Source organism: Thermoascus crustaceus, assembly GCF_041956765.1.
Source record: "Thermoascus crustaceus strain CBS 181.67 unplaced genomic scaffold VTN00scaffold_5, whole genome shotgun sequence".
NCBI classification, from domain to species: Eukaryota; Fungi; Ascomycota; class Eurotiomycetes; order Eurotiales; family Thermoascaceae; genus Thermoascus; species Thermoascus crustaceus.
The window spans coordinates 1,678,148-1,695,609 of record NW_027192531.1 but is presented as its reverse complement, the minus strand read 5'-3'; the positions used below and the strand labels follow the sequence as shown (position 1 = coordinate 1,695,609).

The following is a 17,462-nucleotide window of genomic DNA, read 5'->3' as shown; positions in this document are numbered from 1 at the left end:
GAGAGAGAGAGAGAGAGAGAGAGGATTGAACCCCCTGGAACTGTTTGTTGAATAGGTTTGAAGCATCATCTCCAAGCTTCCAACGGCGCGCTCTGCCCTGGCCGTCGGTCCGAACCTTGGACCTTGGGGCTTCTACCGTCTACCTAACCTAGGCATATGTACGACCCTCGTCGGATTTGAATACGATCATCGAAATTAAGATATGCCCCTTGCATGTCCAGTCCGGATCTTCTTCCCCGTACCGTTCGGTTCGTTCCTTGGCCCGGGCTGGGCAGACAGAGACGAGAAGCAAACGCTCTCTTTTCACTTTCCTAACCACCTTGCATTGTTCGTGCGTTATCTTGCATTGCATCCCAGAATAATAAAGCTGTGTCAGGCACGGCACGGCACTTGTGACTCATTACTGATCTAATATCTCGTCTTGTCGTTTTACGAGTCCATTTTATTCACAGCTTCAGGTTCAGGCACTTGATGATTGAAGGTGTTTAATTTGGATTGATATGATTCTTTTTTTTCACTTCGCCACCAGGTATCCCCCCCTCCCCCCTACTTTATTCATACTTAATTACCTATTATCGCTCCGGATCCACAGTTCGTTCTGTGGATACAGTATCAAGCTACCAGGTACAGTACCTACCTACCTACCTGAATAGGAAACAGGTGGCTCAGCAGCTGACAGGAAAAAAAAGAAAGACAAGGGAACGCTCATAATATTATAAAGATACTACCTTAGGTACCTAATCCATCAAGACTCCCCTCATAATCGTCTACTTCCCTGAGCATTCCACTTCCCACCCACACTATAACAACATCAATAACCTCGTAGGACATTTGTACTGTACCTCTTCCAACCCCTTCCCCTTGCCTTTCGAAACCGATGCCGCTCCTCATCCTGCTGCCTCGTCCGCATCTGGACGAACACCTCGTGCGCTTCCTTCTTCTCCTCTGTGAGGGTTTTGATCTGTTCGTCGTTCATATTATATTAGTAGATAAAAAACAGGGTGAAGGCACAGCAAGCAAAATAAAACAGGTGAAGTCGAACACACCTGCTCCAACTCATGCTCCCGGTGCGAACTCCAAGGCACTTCCTCCTCCTCTAGTTCCTCTAGGTCCTGCTCAACACTCCACCGACTCGTCCCGGTCAGGATACTTGCCCAGCTGATGACGCGGTCAATTCCCATCTCGCTGGACTCATCGTCATCGTTGTCGTCGTCGTAGTTGGTGTCTATGTCTAGATCCTCTTCGTCCTCATCGTGATTTTTCTCTTTCTTCTCCTTCTTGCCCTGCGGCAAAGAAGGCGAAGAACAAGGGACCAGTCTATGTCTGAATCTCTTCAGGAATCTCTTGACGCTCATTGTTGTTGGTGTGGCGGTTGGGGATGGCGGTGTAGCAATGAGTAAGACCTGGACTGACTATTAAAGATGACATTAACAAACGGAACTTGCCTCTCTCTCTCTCTCTTTCCCTCTCCAATAGACAGGAAAGAACGACAGAAGGAACAACAAAGCAAAGAAAAGAAGGATCGGTTAAAAACCGTCCAGAGTTGGAATACTGGCTGGAGGACTCAGGACTCACCAAGCCCAACCAACAACACAAGGGGAAGAACTCGGAACAGGTCCAAGACAATGAACGAGGTCTAAGAAGAAATTGAGCAGAACGATCAAATAACTCAATAGATAGACATGAAACAAGAAAGGACCTGGTTGATTCAGATCATTTCATATCATATCTGTGAATACAAGGTAACCCATCTCCTGTGGAGAAAAAAATTGCATTTAGTAAAACATCAATGAAAGGATATAACATGATGTGATCGACAGGGTCTCTGTATGTCGACCAGTACTAATGGACAGAAGCGACTAGGTAACAATTCAATTGCCCTCCCGACTCGATCCGTACTTTCCGTTGCTGGATCTCTTGCAGAAACACGAAGTGTAAAGCAAGCAGTAGTCGGTTAGGTATTACGTACCTCTAGCTAGACAGGGTAAGGAAGCCTTATATACTCGACTGATCAATTTCAAAACCAACCACCTACCCCTCTTGAAAACAGAGTACCAACAAGAATAGGAGGGACAAAGGACAGATTACCAAGGAACATAGGTGTCTATATATATAATGTCCAGCGCATAGATACATCCAAGAAAATAATATCATCGTTATCCAACACATGGAACATGCATGCGACTCGACATGCAACACAAAAAGGTATTTATCCACTCGATCATGACATCAACCAGCCAGCCAGCCAGCCAACCAACCAAAAACTCTTTTTTCAAGGGGAAAAAGGTAAAAAGGTAAAAAAGGAGATTCCGGGTATACAAGAACCATCATCCTTCGAACACAAAAATTTCACAATTCCAATGCCAATCAGGACAAAAAGCCAAGTCTCCAGACAGTTCCAGAACAACCTATCCAGCACAGGATATCCAACTATTCATAAAAGCAAGGCGACCGGTATCGACTTGATTAATCACAGAAACCCCAACCGTCGAACGCTCGCGCGATCCGCAGGGCCCGAGGATGTGTTACACCAGAGCCTCGGAAAATGCAACACCCAGTCAGCTTGGGACCATCCGCCTTGGTCCCGGTGACGCCAGCATGTTTTCTTTTTCCAAAATGCCGACCGACCCGGAGAGGCTAAGGAGAAGTACTGTACGGCGCAATTATCGTTGCTCATTGACGCCAAGACGCGACAGAAGCACGCCTGGCAGGCTCATTACTCATAAGCTCCTCACGCTCTCTCTCTCTCTCTCGTTCTCTTTCCTCCTCTTCTAGGGCCTGCGCCTTTCTCTGCCTTCGTATTTGCTCGCCAATGATGATGCTAAACAGCCTCTTGTAGAGTTCCTCTTCGGACCAGCCGATCTCGCCTGTCCCGCCGTTTTGTATGTCCCCATCAGCCAGCTCCTCCATGAACCGGTCGACGATGGCGAATTGAAGCTCGGTGACAGGGAGGCCGTAGGCCCCATCTGAAGTCCAGAGCCAGTCGCCAATGATGTCCTCACGACTGGGAGTAGGGTAATATGGGAAGAGCTCGGGGGATCGCTGGGCGAGACGGTAGAGGCGGCGGAGGGCGTAGTAGTGGTCGTCGGTGAAGTAGCCGGAGACAGCCAGAGGCGGTTTGCCGCTGGGCTGGATGATATTCTGGCGCTGGGGCTGTAACTTCAAAGTGGGACTCGCACTAATCTGCTCAGGCTCAGGCAGAGGAGTCTCAGCGACTTGGCTCTGTTGTGGACTCGGAGTTGGGCTTGCATCTGGCAGCTGCTCATCGTCCTCAAGAGGCTCCTGGTCACGTTCCTCTTCAGGTAGCTGCTCATCATCCTCAGAAGCTCCTTCCGGGGGCTCTTCATCAGGTTCCTCATCAAGTTCCTCATCAGATTCCTCCATAGGCTCTTCATGATGCTCCTCATCAGGCATCTCCTCCTCCTCCTCATCATCATCTTCCTCCTCCTCCTCCTCCTCAGGAAGCTCCTCCAGGGGCTCATTGTCAAACTGAGGACTCAGATGTTTAGAAGGACTCTGTTTCTCAGGTGACTGGGAATTCCCCATCCTCCAGAATCTTGGAGTAAAGTTGTTCGTAAGTCTGCGGAACCACGATGATGCTGGGGGAGCTGAGATCTGTCTCGCAGGTTGCGGGGTCTGGGTCTGATCCGTCGAACGGTCGCCGGATATATCGGCATGTGAGGGCTCTAGGTCGTCATTTTCAGAGAGCTCCTCGTCTGGACGCTCATCATCCGGATGCTCATAGTCCAGGTGACCGCCATCGGGATACTCATCGCCTGACTGTTGACTCGCGCTGTCCCGGGGCCCAGGGCTCTCTTCCCATCGGCAGTAGCCCTCATCAGCAGACCGCTCCGAGCTCCTGTCTGGACTCTCTGTTGCCTGACTGCGTTGCTCAGGAGAGGAAAACTCATCCAATGGTAAACTAGGACTTCTAGAGACGCTCTGTCGCTGAGGAGGCGAGACTTGCTCTGGTTGTTGTGGACTACTCGCTGCAGGCTTGGCGGGAGAGCTAGGGTGATGGGCTTCACTTGACAGTTGCTGTTGGCTCGCGCGAGTCTGAGGGCTGCTGTTCCCGTAGTATCTTCTCCTGTTTGGAGTATCTTGTCTGCGTAGCAAGGCGGAGAGGTCGACCTCCTCTTCCTTCAGTTTCCTCAGACGTGACTTGCCCAAAGATGGGAATCCGCTCTGTTTCGCAGGCGAGTCCCACAAGATGGAAGGAAGATTCTCTCCATTGTCACTGTCAGCGACACTTTGACCACTCTTCCAAGGACTCGAGGCTGGGCCGCGATCTGGTTCCGGTGGGTTGTCCTCTTGATGATGTGAAATTGAAGACTCGTTAAGGCGTGATGCGTGAGCTTCTTGTTGCCATATGTCATAGTCTCCGTCATCGTCATCATCATTATCGCCATCATCAGGAACTCCTTGCTCGGCTTCGTAGTCTTCCTCCTCCTCCTCCTCCTCTTCTTCTTCCGGCTTCTGTGACATCTCCACGTCGCTGTCAATGACAATGACCTTGCTTGAATTCGCCATCTCGATCTCACGACTAATAGCCTCTCTCTCACGTTGCCATTCTGCTTGACGCCGGGCCATTTCTGAGTCCAGTCTCCCGGTCTCAGGCTTGTTTTCGCGCGACTGTTCTGGTGTGGCAGCTTCGAAGCTCGCCCCTCTTGCCTCAACAGCGGCAGCATTATCCCGAGTGCTAGATTCTATATTCTGTTCTTCTCTCAGCCGCCTTTCCTCTGCCTCCCTTTGCCTTGCGAGCTCCTCTCCAAAACGGAGACCGGCCCGCAATTCCCTCTGGGTCTCGAGACCAAATCCACTAAACAGGTGCTCAAGGCGTCGTCTTGGACCATCAGAGTCTTCACTCATTTCCCTTGTACCGGATCTCCCTGGACTCGAGAATGGGCTTTGCAATTTTGACCCCCTGCGTTGGCGCCTGAGGATACCCTGAAGAGCGATTCCCGCACGTACAACCTTAGCCAGACTCGGAAATGACCGTTTCTTCGCCGTCGTTGCAGATTGTACGGCCTGAGCAGGAGCATCTGGGAGCTGTGGGTACAAAATATTTTCTGCAGGTGTAGTTGTAGACCGTGAAGCGCCTTTTTTATTGGATGAATCCGAGGCTGGAGGGAGTGACGATGAAACCATCGGTCGCTGGCCAGCTGCGGGTTGATTTTGAGGGGAGGATGTCACCGCCTGGTCCTCAGCCGCCTTGAAGTTCAAACCGGAGGCTCTCCGGTTCGCCCTATCCGAGGAACCAGGCGTTTGACGCTCAAAGAAAGGCTTAAGAGCAGGCTTGGATGGGTTCAAATTGGAATGCCGGACTTGCTGCTTGGCTGACGGTAACGATCTCGCTGACGCCAATGACTTTGCAGATGGTAGCGTATCTAACGAGACCATGCTGAATCCTTCACTTTCCATTATGGAGTCGAACTCCCTGTGCTCGTTGGTTGGGTCACTTATAACACCAGACATGTTAACCTCACGTTCGCTACTGGGCGCAGCTCTACTGGGATCATCCCCAGGGTTCTCGCCGTCTATCAATGACGACGAGGTGGGAGTTGGATATATACGCCGTGGTCTAGGGGTGTGTCCTGCATGCATTGTATTCTCTTCTCTGTCAGGCGAGAGGCTCTTAGAAGGAGCTAGCTCCGTGTCGCCTTCTAATATTCGGGCCATTTTCCTAGGAGGCTCTGATAGCTCGACTTGTCGGTTCTCTGATCGTATGGGCGAGGGGCTGGTGAAGTTTATGTGACCGGTTCCTGTCTCGTATGTAAACGGGGCCGGACTCGATATTCCATCATCTGAGCTGAGATCGGCGGCATCTCCCTCGACCGCGAGGTTGAGAGGGGTTGGCTCCCGCTGCGTCGGCTCTGCTGGGGTAAGATGATCCGTCTCGACGCTTTCCACCACCTCCGGTTCCGGGAGACTCTTCCTTGGCCGGCCTCGTTTTCTCTTCACTGCGCTCGCAGTCGCTGGCCCTGGCGTTCGCCCTGGAGTGCGGCCAGGACTGTCTCTACTCGGTGTCGCACTCTGCTCTTGGATGTCAGACTTCCGTGGCCGGCCCCTTCGTCTCTTCGCCGACAGCAGTGACACTTCCTCCCCATCCTTCAATGGTATTTTGGTCGTCGTGGTTCCCGACTTGAATCTCTTGCGCGCGACACTCCCGTTGTTATTCATCTCGTCTTCATGCTCCGCCTCGACGGTCACTTTGATTCGCCAGGGACTAACGTTGCTCTCTGACTGCAGCTTCGAGGGAGACAAGGACCCCTGCCGATTCTTCCGGGGCGTTGATTTCAGCATGAGGTCGTCTAGGCGGAAGGAATGCGAGGTCTTTGTCGGACTGGCGCTGGAGCGCGGCCTCTTGCGAGGCGTCTGGTACTTGGAGGGCGTGAACCAGCTCCGACGACCCGGGACCGGTCTGACGGGGGCAGGAGAGATGAGATATTGGAGATCGGCGGGGGGCGCGAGGACGTCAGGCGAAGAGCTGTCGCTGCGGGTGGACATTGCGACAGGCGCGAACTAAGATGTGGTGTCTCAGAGGGAATGCGTGGAAGGGACGAAGCCCGGCGCGTGGGATCTGGGCAGCGACACGCGATGGAACACGGCTTTCTCGAGCGACGCTGGCCAGAACTTCGATCCCATGGCCTCGAGGCGCGTAACTCAGTGAGCTGGCGTCCGCAGATCGCGGGGAAAAGGCCATGCGCCGATGACAACATAAACAAGCATCCCGATCGGGCAGGCCGAGGAGTCGGGCTCGTGCTGAGGGCGTCGGGATTATGTCAGCACCGGACACAGGTTTCTCCGGGAGCCTCGCTTGCGGACAGCTCTAGCCGCATCCGGCGTAGCGCAGCTGGTGTGACGATGCCTGTAAGCGGACGTCCTCGAGATCAGAGGGGACTGACAGACTGACAGGCCTTTGTTCGTTGCTCTGGCGTCTCTCCTTAAACCGCATCAAGAGATGATATGTATGAATGGATCTCACACGCTCCCACATTCTGTGCTGCCCGACGAGGTGGAGAGGAGAATCTCTTGAGTCTTCGTCCACAGACGAGAAATACTCCGGCGGCGCTTCCCCGCAGCGTCTGGGCCCCACCGGGACCAACGCCGCCCCTGGATGCCTGATCGCGGTCACGGCTCTTGATCTCTGTATCGATGTCGACAGAGAGGGATAGCATTCTGTTCGTTAAACCCCCGCTCCGTTGGCGTGCGCAAAGATCTCAAGTCCCGTCCAATCTGAGCTCGAGATCTGTGTTGGAAGCTTGCCATGTGCGCTTAGAAGTCGTGCACAGCTCCAGCGTTACATCACCATCCCAGGGCCTGCATTCCTTGACTCGCTAGTCACCGCCGCGTAAAGAAAAGCTTTCCTCCAGCTCAAGCTATCCTAGTGTTTTCTCCCCGCAAACTAGCAGCAACCCCGGTTCTCCGCCCGCTGGCCGGGCACGATGTTGTCCTAGGATGTCGCACATACATAACAGCGCTCTCCCCCGGCTGGTCTACTGCTTTCGCCCTCTGCTCTGTCCTGCTCGGTTATCTGCTCGTATCCTCACGATGTATGGCCTGATCTTTGTGGCAATCACCGTCACCTTGGGATTGAAGATGCACGTCAAACAGTACTTGCCAGCAGCACTCTCCGTGCTGCCTACTCTTGCACAGGCTCAGCCAGCGAGTCCTCCCTCCAACTCTCCAGCTGAGACTACTGGCGACCCCTTCCAGGTCTACACGATCAGCGCGGAGAACATCACGGCAAAATTCATTCCCTACGGAGCGCGTCTGATCTCCCTGCTGGTCCCAGACAGGGATGGTAACCTGCAGGACATCGCTGTCGGTTACGACGACCCCCGTCAGTACGTCAAGGACACTGAAGGCAAGCACACCTACTTCGGTGCCGTCGTTGGTCGCTATGCCAATCGAATCAAGAACGGCACTTTCGAAATCGATGGCAAGGAATACCATGTCCCCGCGAACGAGAATAACGGCATGGATACCCTTCACGGGGGGTTTGTTGGCTACGACCAGCGCAATTGGACCGTGACTTCGACCTCGAAGAACGCAGTTACATTCACACTCCTCGACAAGGCCCTGGAAGACTTCCCCGGAGATGTGATCACCCACGCCACGTTCAGCGTCGACACTCCAGAGAACCCAGCCGGTCTCCCCCAGCTGACTACCAAGCTGGTCTCTCTCTCCCTGACCCAGAAGACGCCCATCATGCTCTCCAACCACATCTACTGGAACCTGAACTCCTTCAAGGAGCCCACCATCCTGGACAACACCTTCCTCCAACTGCCCCTGTCCCAGCGTTACGTCGGGACAGACGGCATCTTGATTCCCAACGGCACCATCCTCGACGTCTCCCAATCCCCTCACTCCAGCATGGACTTCACCGCAGGCAAACTCGTTGGCCAGGACCTGCAGTACACCGAGGGGATCTGCGGCACAGACTGCGTCGGCTACGACAACTGCTTCATCGTCGACCGTCCGCCGTCCTTCGCACCGGACTCCCTCATTCCGGTTCTCAGACTCAACTCCAGCACTACCGGAATCAGCATGGAGGTGTCGACGAACCAGCCCGCGCTGCAGATCTACGCCTGCAATGGCATGGACGGCTCCATCCCCGTGAAACCCTCCCAGGTGAAGCGGAACCAGGCCAGTGGCCAGGGCAGTGTCGATACCATCCAGAAGCACGGCTGCATCGTCATCGAGCCCGAGGGCTGGATCGATGGCATCAACAACCCGCAGTGGGGACAGCTGCCGTCCCAGATCTTCTCGCCCGAGACGGGGCCGGCTGTCAACTGGGCTACGTATAAGTTTGGTACCATTGGGTGAGAAGAACCTAAGTCTTTAGGTGCTGAACAGCGCCATTTTCACGGTGGTATCGCCCCCCACATGTGCACTTTTCTATTTCTAGAGGGAGAGAACATTTCTCTTCATCATGCGTTGGCAGGTATAAGCTCGCCTTGCACTCTATTGCATACATCAAAGGCCGGTTCATGGCAGTTCGGTGCCTCCCTTTTTTTTTTTTAAATACCCGGGTGATCCAATCCATCCGTCATCCTGTTATATATATACTTCTTGTAAATAGGCATTAATCAGGGGATCAAAAAGAAATGATGAAGCTACGCTTTGAAACACGTCTTTACACCTTTACCTCTCACAGTACACTAAGTTGCCATATCTTTCGGCAACCCCCTCCCCCCCCTTGTTAAGCCACTTAGCTTGCCGCTTTTGCTATATTGTGATCTGGACCGGCCTTGTCTAGGGCCTGTGACCTATCATAGCATCCAGGTACCCTCCAGTAGCTTCAAAGTCATGTGGTTATAGAATAGCAATCTGCCAAGACAGTAGTTAGCAGGGGAAGGGGGTGACAAAAGATATGGCACAGTAGTGTATACCCTTCACAGGCTGAGAGATATAAATGTAATTGATTTTTTAATCTAATCTAACACAATCGTATCCGGGTATCTTAAGATATCTAGTCGTCAAATAGAGAAAAAAGGAAACTACTCGGTACCACCACACCATCACCACATCACCCTCCCTTCCATATATCTATTTGGTGGCAGCATCGCATCCAGACGGCAAGGCAACACTTGTCTACCGACTTCATCCCCACCCCGCCAACGTCCAACTCGACCGATCCCCCGCAGCCCGTCCGGACCCGGACGATGAAGAAGAAGCCTGATTGAACCCAGACCGCCTATCCCCCGCGCTGCCGCCACCACCACTTCCACTACCACTACCACCGCCGGCACCAACATGGAACTCGAAATCGCGGCTCGCGCTCGCGAGTCCTCCGTGCTGGAGGTACTTCTCGCGCTCGATCTCGACGAGCCCGCGCACCTTGAGGCTGGTGACGAGGCTCGCGCCGGCCCAGGGGCCCAGGGATTCGACCTGGCGGAAGGTGCCGTGGATGTAGGGTCTGTTGTTGTCGCGGGGGTTGTTGCGGCGGAGTTTTTGTTCGACGAAGTCGAGTTCTTCTTCTTCCTCTGCTCCTTCTTTTTCTCCCTCTGGGCCGTCCGGGCCTTCTGTTGACTGTGGTTCTAGGGAAGTGGTAGAGGGGTTTGATGGTGGTTGTGATTGTTGCGATTGGCGATTGATGCTCAGTTCCTGCAATTTCTTCCTCTGCTCCTCGATCACCCTTCCCCGGACAGAGCTCCAGCCGTATTTCTCCACCATGGCGGAGACGTCCTTGATGATCCGTTGCCGGATCCCAGGGATGTTGGAGCCGCCGCCGACGAAGACGATGCGGGCCATGCACGCGCCGCGGACGTCGGGAGGCAGCGCGAGGAGCGTGTTGTACACGAGTTGGTGGATCGGCTTCTCCTGGTCGTCGAGGTCGAGGTCCGGGATGCCTTCCGCGAAGAGGGTCTTTTCCACGGGTTCGGCGAAGTCGGAGAAGGGGACGTCGATGTACTCTGCGCTGTTGGAAGGGGATGGGATGGAGATCATTCTGCCCGCGGGGCAAGAAGAAAACACAGAGGGTCTGCGTCCGGTAAAGCCTTCCTCTTCCAATGACGCTGCTGGCTGCTGGTCAGACGTGGTGGGCGGAGTTGTCTCATCTCCTTTTTCTTCTGCTCCGCCTCCTCTACACCAGGCTAACCGATTGACGACCTCTTCGCAGTATTGGAAGTCGACGGATATCCCGTCTCCGGAATTTGCTGTGTCATTATTATTATCTTTGATTAAGGTCGAGAGGAATCGTCCCATCTCCTGCATCAACATCTTCATAGCTCTGGTGCTCCGTTTCGTTTCGATTTCTCTGTATTCGTAGATCCCAGTGACTGTAGTCTCTGCCCATCCAAGGTCCACAACTAGGGCAGAGCGTAGTCCCGCTGACACCACAGACATCGTAGCGGACGGTAATAAAGTGATACTCGGGTATCTCCAGCGATTGAAGAGTGTCGAGAGAATAGCAGATAATAACGGATGCGGCATAACCGATGGTATAACAAGAACCAATCGTGCAGAACCCGCGTCTGAAAGGAGATACGTGTTGTATATCTCCCGGATCGTGCGCTCGATCTTGTCCTCGACGAGTCCAAGGTCAACTTCTCGCAGATCCATCCTCCAGAGTTCATGCTCCCTCGCCCAGTCCTCTGGCTTCATTATCAGTCGTTCTTTTTCAGCATCACTCTCTTCACTTGTGCGTATCCATCCTCTGTAGTCTCCGGCCTTCCTCGACTGCTCGGGACCAAAACCCATGACACACATGGGCGCGCTGTCGCCTTCGAATCCAGCTCTGAGCCATCTAGACCCAAACTCAAGTATAACCGCCTCTTCCTCATTGCGAAATGACGCGCCTGGCGAGGAAGTTGAGGCGAATGAAGATATGGTTGATCGTGTGTGGTGATGGGCGGTGGGTGTAGAGGGGGAAGAGGGCCCGGTGCTATGGCGGAGACTGGAGCGCATCGCAGAACTACCGGAGATGGAGGCCTTCCTGTCAAGGCCAGCTGTATATGACGCGGTTGCCATGACTTCGTGGGTTCCCTTTTGATCAATGCTGAGCTCTGCTGTGTCGAGGTACTAATAAATCACGCGCTGTACCTCCGGTCTTAAACCGACATTCTGAGTCTGGGAGATGCGGAATTTCAGGTAACGAGCAGACCATGCTCGCACATCGTCAGTAGCCAGCTAGAGACTTCTCCGTGAAGGTCAATTCATGCAGATCGTGTCGATATGTCGCGTACGTCGATCGTGGGGTTCAACCATGTGGTCAGAGGCTCGAGAGTCCGCACGGAGCTACGTCGGTCCGGTGGAGCGGTCCGCTCAGCGCCGCCGCTGATTGGATCCCGTTGTTGCTTCCGCAGTTCTTCAAATCACAACATCCAAGCGGCGAACTTCTGTCTATCGAGTGTCGCGTACCTTTGACACCGTGAGGACCGGTGGTTTACTTTGGATTTGTTCTAGGATGATGGACATGTAGATATTTCCGAATGGGGATCCCTGGGTAAGTGGAACTGGCCTTTGTTTACCTTCTTTTGACAGCTATCAAACTGCTCCACGGTTGCACACTGCCGAGGCGGCCCATCGAAATAGGGCCATCCAGAGCTTTTTGGTAATCGTGACTGATGTCAAATAAACAGACTTATCAATGCCATCGGGCCTGGGGACCGCATTGCCCTGTCCAGGCTTGCTATTACCCATCTGGAGAGGACTTCTCGGCCCCTTCGGATAGCTGTTGACATTTCAATATGGCTGTTTCAGGTCCAAGCTGGCCGCGGGGGCACGAACCCAGAGCTGCGGACCTTGTTCTACAGGCTGCTTAAGTTTGTTGCTCTTCCAATTCATCCTCTTTTTGTATACGATGGACGGCACAAGCCACCCTTCAAACGGGGGAAGGCCGTTAGTGGCCGCAGCTACGGATCTGCGCCTATCATCCGTCTATCAAAGACCTTGATCGATCTGTTCAAGTTTCCCAGGCATGATGCCCCAGGGGAAGCTGAAGCTGAGTGCGCAAGGTTGCAGCGGGCTGGAATCGTAGATGCCGTCATGACCAACGACGTCGACGCCTTGATGTTCGGATCCACGTTCACATTTATGAATTTCTCAAAGGACAGTGCGAGTGGGAATAGCGGAGCTACCCACATTACTTGCTACCGGACAGAAGAGGAGCACGGTCTCCCCGCCAATGTACCTCTTGGCCGCGCCGGCATGATCTTGTTCGCGATGCTCAGTGGTGGCGATTATCTACCGTCTGGAGTTCCCAAGTGCGGCAGCAAACTTGCTGCGGAGATTGCCAAAGCTGGCTTTGGCTCAGATCTTCTGGAGATAATTAATTCAGATGCCGTCGATGTTGATGCAAAATTGGATGAATGGAGAACCAGGCTCCAGTTCGAACTGGAGGAAAATGAGAGTGGTTACTTCCAGACGAAGCACAAAGCTGTCAGGATCCCGGAGACGTTTCCGGACAGGACAATTCTTTCGTACTACGCAAACCCTGTTGTTTCCACATCTGACGATCTGGAAGCTCTGAGGCACAGCTTGACCGATGCCTGGGATCAAGAAGTCGACGCTCTGGAGTTGAGAAAGTTTGCCGCGGACGTCTTTGATTGGAAATATCGCTCCGGAGCGAAAAAGATTGTTAGGTTACTTGCAGAACCTTTGGCCTCTTATAGGCTTCGACTTGGAAAACCTGTCTTTACTCCCCAGGGTTACGGTGAGTTCGTCCCGGACAAGGAAGCTCCCATGTTGCGGCGTGTGTATAAAAGTCGGACACACATGAGCACAGATGGTCTGTCTGAGCTGCAGTTTGAGATTGTCCCTATTGAGATTGTTGGTTTGGACCTGTTTGCCGAGGAACCTAATCCAAAGCCCCAGCAAGAGGCTGTGGAACAATTAGATGATGAGGATCTTGAATTGGTAGACGAACCGACGGCACAAAGTACGGCGACCGACAAACGAGCAGCGAAGTTCTATGACCCATATCAGCCCGAAAAGGTGTGGATTTTCGAGACATTGGCAGAAATCGGTATTCCGGAGGTAATAGCAAAGTGGAAAAGGGAACAGGACGAGAAGGCCTCTGCAGCTGCTGCAAAAAAGACCGCTCCCAAGAAGTCTGCGACGAGGAAGAGAAAGCCTATAGATCCCGGAATGAAGCCCGGAGGGATCCTTCAGTGGGCTACTGTCGGCAAGCCAAGAACTGAAATGTCTCCTGCAAAAAGAGCCCACCTCGAGGAGGCTGTACTTTCTGCGATGCCAGAAAACAACAGTCCATCAAAGGGACGGCAGCAGACGTACAATGACTTAGAAGGTACTCTCGTTAAGTCCAAATCAGCGACGAAGACGACTGATTTCTCACAGAGATACGACCCTGAAGAGTCGTCTCCACTCGATGATCTCGTTGACAACTTTTCTGCGGCCTGCAATGTGTCAGACGCACCAGCTACCAAGCGTCCTCCGAGAAGAAACCCCCCGCGACGAACTAGAAATCGAGATGCGGGCTCTTGCGATGGGGAGGAGGCAGCAGCGGGAGAGTTGGGTGACAAGGAAGCGTCATCCACCCGGCCATCCTCGGCTTCACGGCGTAAGCAAATCATGGTAAGCTACTCTGACTCTGAATATCAGGACTCGGTTGCCGCAGATACTGCCTCTTCCTCTCGTGCGACGACAAATCGGAAACGGGCCACAAAAACAAAAAGGTCCAAGAAAATCCAGGACGTTACTCCAGACCCTGGAGAAGTCCAGGAAGTTGAGTCCGCCCTTGCATCACTTTCCATATCACAAGATACTTTTGAGGCCCCTTTACCGAGAAGAAGAACGCATACAGCGTCCTCTCCAGCACCTCAGGCACATAGAGCCGTATCTCGAAAACCAGAAGTCGTGGACCTGGGCTCGTCTCCTGGAATTGCACGGGCAAGTTCCATCCCGTCGCCTAAACAACGAAGCATCCCGTCTCCCCGGGAAATTGTGGATTTGGAATCAGAACCAAGATCCACAGAGCATGAGGACGCAGGTGACCAGGCCCCCCGATCGTCACATACCGCAATGGATGACGGACATCGCGAAGCTCCGTCAACTTCTTCCTCACCATCTAAGGCCCATGAGTCACCAAGCAAGTGGAAGTCCGCCAAACCTAAGAAGCCCCGAAGGTCGAATGGACACGTCGAATCTATCAGCACATGTAACGGATACTGGACCTTGGATGATGATACCGCGGAAGAGGAATCATCCCGCGACGGAGAGTCCGGCACCAACAAGAAAGACTCCGAGAGCCCGAAGAAAGAGGATAAGAAGAATAATAAAAAGAAAATCGGACGCGCTAGTATTCTGGATCTAACCCACCCGTGACGTGACATTTTTTTGGTCTTGAGTTCTTAGTTCTTGGTTATTATTTCAGGAGTTTTGAGGTGCTTTGGGATTAGATGGGTGGATAGAACCTCTTGAGCATGGGTCTATCCTGGCTAGAGTCGAGCGATTAGCGATTTTCTGCGCTTCTCTTATACCTTTTTTGGGACATTGCTTGAATGAATACCAGGTGCTGCACTACTGCAGAAAGTTGTCTTTTTGGCCTAGGAGTTGTCTTTGGCGTCAGGTCATTCCTGTCGATCATGTTACAATCTTAGCTGGTACCTGCAATGATCCTATATCCATAGTCGATAATCGGATTGCTGCAATACATAATACTGTAGGTGATTATCAAGGCCCTCTTCAGTCACCAACGAAGACTAGAATTATTTCTATCTCGTGTATCAACTGCCTACTTAACCACCTACCGAGGCCCAAGGCACCCTCAATTTCGCGCGTTAGATAGATACAAAAGTATAAGATACACAAACACGAACCTGACCTGAAAACAAGTCGGCTAGAATGGGGCAAAATACGGATGATGCGTTATAGGGAGAAAAAAGAGAAAGAGGAATCAACCAAAGAAGACCCACGAAGCCTAGCATTAAAATTGAAAGCCAAGGGTAGTATAGAAGTAGTAGTAGTGGTAGTGCTGTACCAGTCTATGCTAAGGTAGACACACTCTCTCTTCTCGCTTTCTTTCTTTGCCAGCCAGAATAAACTATCGCGAACTCGTTCCATCAACAACGACAACAAAAGGTATCGAAACCAAGTATGTTTTGAAATGATATCACCAGGACCAAAATGAAATGAAAAACCGACCAACCGACTAACCCACCAACCAATCAACCAACCGCAGACGAAAAGGGGGTAATAACATGACGTAGCATAAAGGGAACAAAGGGAAATGGGGAATTCCGAAGCATGAATCGCAACAGAATGGAGTTTCCGTAAGGGAAAAAAGAAAGATACATAAGAGCGGAAAAAGGGAGGGAAGGAATAATCGTGTAATTTAACCAAAAACTTTCAAGAAACCCCACAGGCCGATTCCGCTCAAAACGGGGATCGTCAGGTTATCGTCCCAGCCGAAGAGATCGATCAATTCGCTTCCCGCAGCGACGACACCGGAGACGACACTCATCACGCCAAGGGCCAATGGGCCCGTTATCACGCCGCTCGGGGAATCACTGCTTGTCCAGCCAAGAAGGCCTCTAATGCAATCAGGTAGAAGGTTAAGACTGCCCGTGAACATGAACGCGCCTTCTGGATCGTTGGGGAAAGTGCCCACACGGGGGACAAACCAGCCCCAAAACGTGGCCGCGGTCACGACGCCGACCAGCCAAGCGGCCAGAGTGCCCGCGAGGCTCTTGCCTCGGCGCAGGCGAGGTGTATATCTGCCGTATAGACGGCCGAACGTGGACGCCGCGGTGTCGCACCAGCTCAACAGCAGGACGCCCATGACTCCCACGTCCTTGGGGAAGAACCGAAGCACGACGTATGCTCCGAGAAGATACCAGATCACACCGTTGTAATGATCGACCTCCGTTTCGCGCATGAGCGCGCCCAGACAGCGGATGTAGAGCTTGTTGACTGTCTGAGAACGGTGACGGAGGAAGTCTGTCGCGGCGATTGGCACCAGGCCTGAAATCAGCCATGGAGTTATCTGGAGAGGTTGTATCCCACGACTATAGAGGTGAAGCGTAACGAAGCCGATCGACACGTGCAGCAGCTTGCGCGGGATCTCGTGACGGTGGATAAAGGTACGATAGTGCCTGTGAAGTGGTATGAGCCCCAAAGGCGATGGAGATCGAGAGAGATCACGCCAGTGATCCTGCATGGTGCCGTATGGCGATAGATGCCCATTTGGAGAAAGGTGCCCGTTGGTCAGCGGCTCCGACTTGGGTTCAGTCGTCGTCATCTTCCTCTTCGGGCTTTTCGATGAGGACGATTGGCGGCGCATACGCGGTTGAGACGAACCCGCAGGTGAAGCAGCAGCAGGGCCGCGAGACTTCCTACGGGCTCGCTTCTCTGAGTTCAAATCGGATTCTGTCTCCCCATTGTCGTTTTCTTTGCCCTCTTCCAATATTGAGGGCGTAGCAGATGCGAGCTGCTGCCTTCGGGAAGCTGAGCGCGTCACGGGTCCGGAATAGCTATCTCGCGAGTCTGATCTCTCTGATGGTGTTGGAGAAGGTGATATGACGCGAGGAGGCGCTGGCACGCTGTATTGAGGTGAAGACATCTCGACCGCGGTCGCAACGAAAGGCGGAAGAGCCGAGGGTCGAATGACTCCGAACAGAGGTCTTTGTGGTGGAACAACGTCCTGGGCAAAAACGCCAAAGAGAAGTTGGTGAATGCCGTGGCCGCTGGAATATTGGTGGTTATGGTCAGGATGGGACAGCTTCAGATAGGCTGCTTATCGGAGCGGACGGTTGGAGAAACCAAGCGGAGATCCAAGTATCACTTGCGCATCGTGACAGCTTCTTTTCAGCAAAGGCGTGGCATGGCGGCAAGAAGGGATCTTAGTTCTGCATCTGGGACGAAGACCGAAGAGGAGAAGATGTTGAAAAGGGATGGACTGCAGAGCGACAACGTTGGGAAGTTCGCCGAAGCTTTTTTTTGCTGGCCGACCTGCGCTTTCAGCTGCTCCCGCCGAAGCCGCTGGCATCACGTGATGG

General features: G+C 53.0%; 6 protein-coding genes across 6 annotated transcripts; 2 read left to right on the top strand and 4 right to left on the bottom strand.

Moving 5' to 3' along the window:
- Positions 1 to 811: 811 nt before the first annotated feature.
- On the bottom strand, positions 812 to 1,355 carry VTN00DRAFT_8127 (uncharacterized protein; the record flags this gene model as incomplete). Its single annotated transcript, XM_069434947.1, has 2 exons — positions 812 to 961; positions 1,047 to 1,355. The coding sequence occupies 2 exons, from the start codon at positions 1,353 to 1,355 to the stop codon at positions 812 to 814; spliced, it is 459 nt and encodes a 152-aa protein (XP_069286393.1).
- A 1,318-nt stretch (positions 1,356 to 2,673) lies between these two features.
- Positions 2,674 to 6,507, bottom strand: VTN00DRAFT_8126 (uncharacterized protein; the record flags this gene model as incomplete). Its single annotated transcript, XM_069434946.1, has 1 exon — positions 2,674 to 6,507. One exon carries the CDS (start codon positions 6,505 to 6,507, stop codon positions 2,674 to 2,676), a length of 3,834 nt encoding a protein of 1,277 aa, XP_069286392.1.
- A 1,044-nt stretch (positions 6,508 to 7,551) lies between these two features.
- VTN00DRAFT_8125 (uncharacterized protein) lies at positions 7,552 to 8,829 on the top strand (the record flags this gene model as incomplete). Its single annotated transcript, XM_069434945.1, has 1 exon — positions 7,552 to 8,829. One exon carries the CDS (start codon positions 7,552 to 7,554, stop codon positions 8,827 to 8,829), a length of 1,278 nt encoding a protein of 425 aa, XP_069286391.1.
- A 777-nt stretch (positions 8,830 to 9,606) lies between these two features.
- On the bottom strand, positions 9,607 to 11,475 carry VTN00DRAFT_8124 (uncharacterized protein; the record flags this gene model as incomplete). Its single annotated transcript, XM_069434944.1, has 1 exon — positions 9,607 to 11,475. The coding sequence occupies one exon, from the start codon at positions 11,473 to 11,475 to the stop codon at positions 9,607 to 9,609; it is 1,869 nt and encodes a 622-aa protein (XP_069286390.1).
- Positions 11,476 to 11,936: 461 nt separating this feature from the next.
- On the top strand, positions 11,937 to 13,817 carry VTN00DRAFT_8123 (uncharacterized protein; the record flags this gene model as incomplete). Its single annotated transcript, XM_069434943.1, has 3 exons — positions 11,937 to 11,950; positions 12,087 to 13,753; positions 13,804 to 13,817. The coding sequence occupies 3 exons, from the start codon at positions 11,937 to 11,939 to the stop codon at positions 13,815 to 13,817; spliced, it is 1,695 nt and encodes a 564-aa protein (XP_069286389.1).
- Positions 13,818 to 15,799: 1,982 nt separating this feature from the next.
- Positions 15,800 to 17,026, bottom strand: VTN00DRAFT_8122 (uncharacterized protein; the record flags this gene model as incomplete). Its single annotated transcript, XM_069434942.1, has 1 exon — positions 15,800 to 17,026. The coding sequence occupies one exon, from the start codon at positions 17,024 to 17,026 to the stop codon at positions 15,800 to 15,802; it is 1,227 nt and encodes a 408-aa protein (XP_069286388.1).
- Positions 17,027 to 17,462: the final 436 nt, after the last annotated feature.